Raw genomic sequence first — 5,016 nt, 5'->3', positions numbered from 1 at the left:
AAAAAAAAAAAAAAAAAAAAAAAAAAAAAAAAAAAAAGGCTGAAGGGAGTAACTACATATATTTCACATTTTGTAAAGTAAGAATACTTTGCTTGTATAAAAAATTAACACATGCACATGTACGCGTAACACATACATACGTGCTTTTACACGTATATGCGCTCTTGTACATGTACGCGCTTTACTAGTCAAATATTTCACTTGAATTAACTACTCTACTCCTACACTAGTAAGGGCACATTTAAAAAAGGAAAAATGAGCAACAATATTAAATACACACAGAATAATGTTGATAAACAAGGTGGGGTTAATATAGTGAAACAAACAAAACTGCGTTGGTAGATTTGATTATTTGAAAATGTAACTTGGCGGAAAGGGCCTTTTCAATTTCTCTATATGTAAGCGCGTTTCCTTACACATGAGCGTCGGCTCGGGCTTACTTGCGTATTGTACCTAGTAGCACTACATATATATTGCATAAATGGGGCGTGGGCTGGGTACACGTAAGAACGCCAGCAAATAATGTAAAACGGGTGAATAAAAAAATTAAATGTAAAATTAAGTGTAATTTTAATGTAAAACTTGGCGTAAATTTTTGTGCACACTTTAGTGTAAAAATAAATAAGAACATAAAAAACCAGGGATGGCACGCAGTTGCCCTTCAAATTTACGCGAACGCGTGAAATGTCCTGTGTCACTCATGAATATATGTAAAGCTTTTTTTTTTTTTTTTGAAGCGAGAAAAGAACAATTAAAAAGACTTTACTGTTCCTTATTTCGCTTGCACTACCGTTCGCATTTCTTTCCTTTCTTCGCTTTTCTGCGTACACCAATCAGAAAAACGATACCTTTTCGTGTTGGTAAAGCAGAAAATTGGAAATAACAGAAAGACAAATAATTGGGGGGTTTAAAAAAAAAAAATTCACATAGGTATACGCGTTAAACGCGTGCGGATGTAATTAAACAATGGGTTAGGTTTAAATATGGTGAAAAACGAAAAAAACTGCAAAATATGTAAATAAATATATATATGTACATATACATACACATATATACCTACAAACATTTATGCGCACTTAGGCCCCTACACATTTACAGGTAAGTGGGTAGGGCTTACAAATACGCATGTTAATTATAATAGTTCAAGAGCATGGATATATGGATGAATTAAAAAAAAAGCAAAATCCGTACATCACTCTATTTAAGCTAAAAAAAAATGTGTAAAATTTTTTATGATCCTTTTTTTTTTTTTTTTTTTTTTTTTTTTTTACATGCTACGTTGTTCTATATTTCCATATTAACAATTTTATAAAAACGAAAAAAACAAAATGTCATATTTTATATTTTCATTCTGAAATTTGTAACGTTCATATATGCATTCATGCACACAAGCGGGTGTATAGCACATGTGCCCTAGTCTCTGCTTTGAGCGTTTCATAAATATGCTCATATATGTATATGCGCTTGTGTGTATATTTCTTAATGGTGGGTAGAGTACATATTTGATATCATGCACCTAGGCACGTTTCCGAATTGACGCGCTGTCAACTGCTTGCAACAAATCTATTGACAACAACGTTGCGCCATAAAAAGTTGCACGGGGACACACATATACACAACGTATGCACAAGCGTACGCATACTTATATATATTACGCACAAACAAAAAAAAGGGAAAGAAACAAACGCGCCATACGTACATGCGTGTGCACATATGTACAAATACACACACGTATGGGCATGTACATGGATATACATACCTTGGCGCACACTACTGTATGAAAAAACTGCACAACAGAACAACTACGCGACTACATATATATGCACATTAGAACACAACTTGCGCGACTTCACGTTCACACAGTCATTTGCATACAAGAAAAAAAAATTGGGGGAATGAATGTAGGGACTTTGTTTCCCCTGGGGAATGTTTAATTCTAGGGGAAAGTCCTGCTACAAGTTTTAATTACATGTATGTTCATAAGAAATAAGTTTAGAGGTAACACGCTTACGAGCACTACACTCAGGAGCACAGCTTGTGTAACAAATGCGTTCACGTAAATTCTCCTATGTACTCTTACGTACATATAAGCTTACATTTTTAATCGTCAAATGAAAATAAATGCAGTTAACGTAACTGTACTCAAAAAATACACAGCACTGTTATATGCAAAAAAGTTCATGCTTATTGTAAACTTGAAATAAATAAGGGGGAGCTTCAAAAAAAAAGATGAAAAAAAAAAAAAAAAACACGTAAGCGTAATCGCATTTTGCACGATATGCCTGGTTAAACGCGCATATAATAATGTACAAGAACAATTGTACGCACTGCATATGCGTACACGCACGTGTGCTTATATGTACTTAACACGTATACACTTATTTTCGGGTACAGCGAGGAATTGGGTATCACTCCTTAAAGCAGTATACCCATTTTCACATTTAAAAATGGAGAAACTGCCAAAGGGTGAGAAGGAGCAAATAGCAGAATCGTGAAAATGCTTTCAACATTTTCCGAATCATCTAACTTAAATTTCTCGGAAGCAATGCTTCTGTGGCAATTTGTTGGTAAATTTACAGTTTGCCATTTGTGTTGCATATATTCTCATGAGTCGTGCAAATGTGACGCTCCTACGTCTGTTCTTCTGAACAAACACTTCACTTCGATTTCGATTGGTTAACAGAAAAAAAAAAAAATAATAAATAAGCTATACGAATGTTAAAAATGCCTTTCCAACCTGACACAGTACACCTATGTTATGGTACTCATACATCTAGGTAACACTTTTTTTACAGAAAAAAAAAAGAAAAAAAAAAAGGATATGTTACTTTTGAAAAATTTATCTTTAAAAATGCGTACACATAATTTAGAAGCATGTTGGGAAAAATGCCAAATAGGATTTTCTAAATTTTGCTTCCTCACGCTAAACAAGAAAAATGCAACTATTTCTAAACAAAGCTATGTAGCCATTTTGTTCATAGATAAATTAAAAAAAAAAGAAAAAAAAAGTGATATTATAAAATGAGTGTACTTGTATAAGCCAAAATGGGAATGCACATGTAATTTTCCCTTTTGTTCGTGACATCTTCCTACGAATGGTACCCATTAATTGCTTCTCCGATGAATATAAAATTATGTCCTTTGAAAGAATATTTGGCATGGTTTATTAAAAAAAAAACGAACCATTTAAGGAATATGTTATATGTTTGTTTTTTTTTTCTGCTCCTCCGATGCTGCACACGTAAGTGCGTCCCTCTACAACCCTTATTACACACTACTGGTTTGGGTTGTGTTCGTTGAACTTGACCTGCCTGCGTATTTTTAGCGCAGGGTGGCAAAACAGGTTTAATAATTTTTTGGAATGATACACAGAATAGTCAAAGGAAAAACGACGCGCGACGATTCAAGAAGGGTCAGCACTTGGCACATGTGTGCACATGAATTCATGTAGGTATTACATAACAAATACGGGCGTGTATATTTCTGTATGGTATGCCCTGCTATGTTACACTGCAGCTACAGGAGCGACTCCACAAGCCTAGCTCAATCGTGACAATAACGAGCGAATAGGCACAAAAGAAACTCACATAAAAAGCAAACATAAAATAAAAATAATTCAACTCCTCCTGGGGAAGCTAAAATTTCAATTCAAATTCTGCACTATACGCATGGGGTAAAAAAGACAAACAATTTTTTCAATTGATACAAAAAAAAAAAAAAAAGGTACTCATAGCCAGTGTACCATTTGCATATGCAAGCTTCTGCTCCTGTGAATGGCACACGGCGTCCCGTTTTGGCACAAAAACAAGAAAAAAAAAAAAAAAAAAAATACTACGTAAGAAACAAAGCGTGGGTGCATTAACTTGAACGACCACGAAATCGCTGCTATGCCCCCAAACCCATGTACAACAATTTCTCATCGGGCATGACGACCACCCCCTCGGGCACAGCAGAATTGGACAAATTATCCAAATGCTCCACGTGCAGCTTTTTAATATAGTACTGCACCACTTTCTCCTCACTGGATGGAGGCGGATTCTTTTTCAATTCCTCCTCTAAAAGGGGCATGAGCTCCGTTTTCAATAGCTGCATTAATTTCTCAAAATTGGTGGTAAAGGTTATTTTGGAGTAATGAGAACAAACGTCCAGGGCAGAATAAATTAGGCAAAAGTATATGTACTTCTTTCTCCTATACGCACTGTTGAACAACTCAGAAATATAACTCCACACCTCTCTTGTGTCGTTTAAAATTATAAAAATGGAAAGGTGTAATTTTGTATAGGCTTCGAAGCGTGAAAAATTGGAGCATATATTTTCATCATTCTCCTTAAGTATTATATTGTACAAATCAGATTTGTCCATTTTTTTCAGCTCTGGGGATTCTTCTAAAAATATAGGAATGGTGAATATACACTTGTACGAAATTATTCCTTTGTACATAAAGTAGGCCTTTTTATAATTCGAAATTATAAGTGATAGAAATCCTGCCATACCCCAAATGGAAGGCTTCGACTGATGAAGCTTTTCGTCATTTAAATGTCCCAAAATGCCATCTATTATGCAAAATAAGCAATAATCTGCTAAATATACATTATTTAATTTTAAAATATCATTATACAGATTCCTTAAAATTATAAAACACTTTAAAATTTGCTCCGTTATGTTACTAATTATGTTGTTCACACTCAGGATGGACCTTTTTATACTTCTCACAACCAGGACTATATTTTCTTCTTTCAATGATTCAATGTGCTTTTTATAAGTCAGTATGTAGATGAGTGCACATTCTCTTGCCAAAATACATTTGTCTGAGTGATAATTTAAATTGTCAAATTTAAGTGCTCGAAAGCGTTTAAGCAATTCACTTACATTGTGCACATCATCAGCTTTTATGACACTGTCCTTTAATTTCTTTTTTATTTCTTCATCAATGTTTACGTTATCTTCTTTCCATTCGAAGTATTCCATTGTTTGAAGTTTTTTCTGTCTTTCGTTTTTTTTTTTTTTTTTTTTTTT

At 34.1% G+C, this 5,016-nt stretch overlaps 1 protein-coding gene across 1 annotated transcript; it reads right to left on the bottom strand.

Annotated features, from left to right (window-relative positions):
* Positions 1-3,885: 3,885 nt before the first annotated feature.
* AK88_00229 (uncharacterized protein) lies at positions 3,886-4,968 on the bottom strand (the record flags this gene model as incomplete). Its single annotated transcript, XM_012477880.1, has 1 exon — positions 3,886-4,968. One exon carries the CDS (start codon positions 4,966-4,968, stop codon positions 3,886-3,888), a length of 1,083 nt encoding a protein of 360 aa, XP_012333303.1.
* Between the last annotated feature and the right edge of the window lie 48 nt (positions 4,969-5,016).

This window comes from Plasmodium fragile (genome assembly GCF_000956335.1).
Source record: "Plasmodium fragile strain nilgiri unplaced genomic scaffold supercont1.2, whole genome shotgun sequence".
Lineage (NCBI taxonomy): Eukaryota > Apicomplexa > Aconoidasida > Haemosporida > Plasmodiidae > Plasmodium > Plasmodium fragile.
Note: the sequence above shows the minus strand (reverse complement) of the source record. Positions and strands in the feature narration are given on the sequence as shown.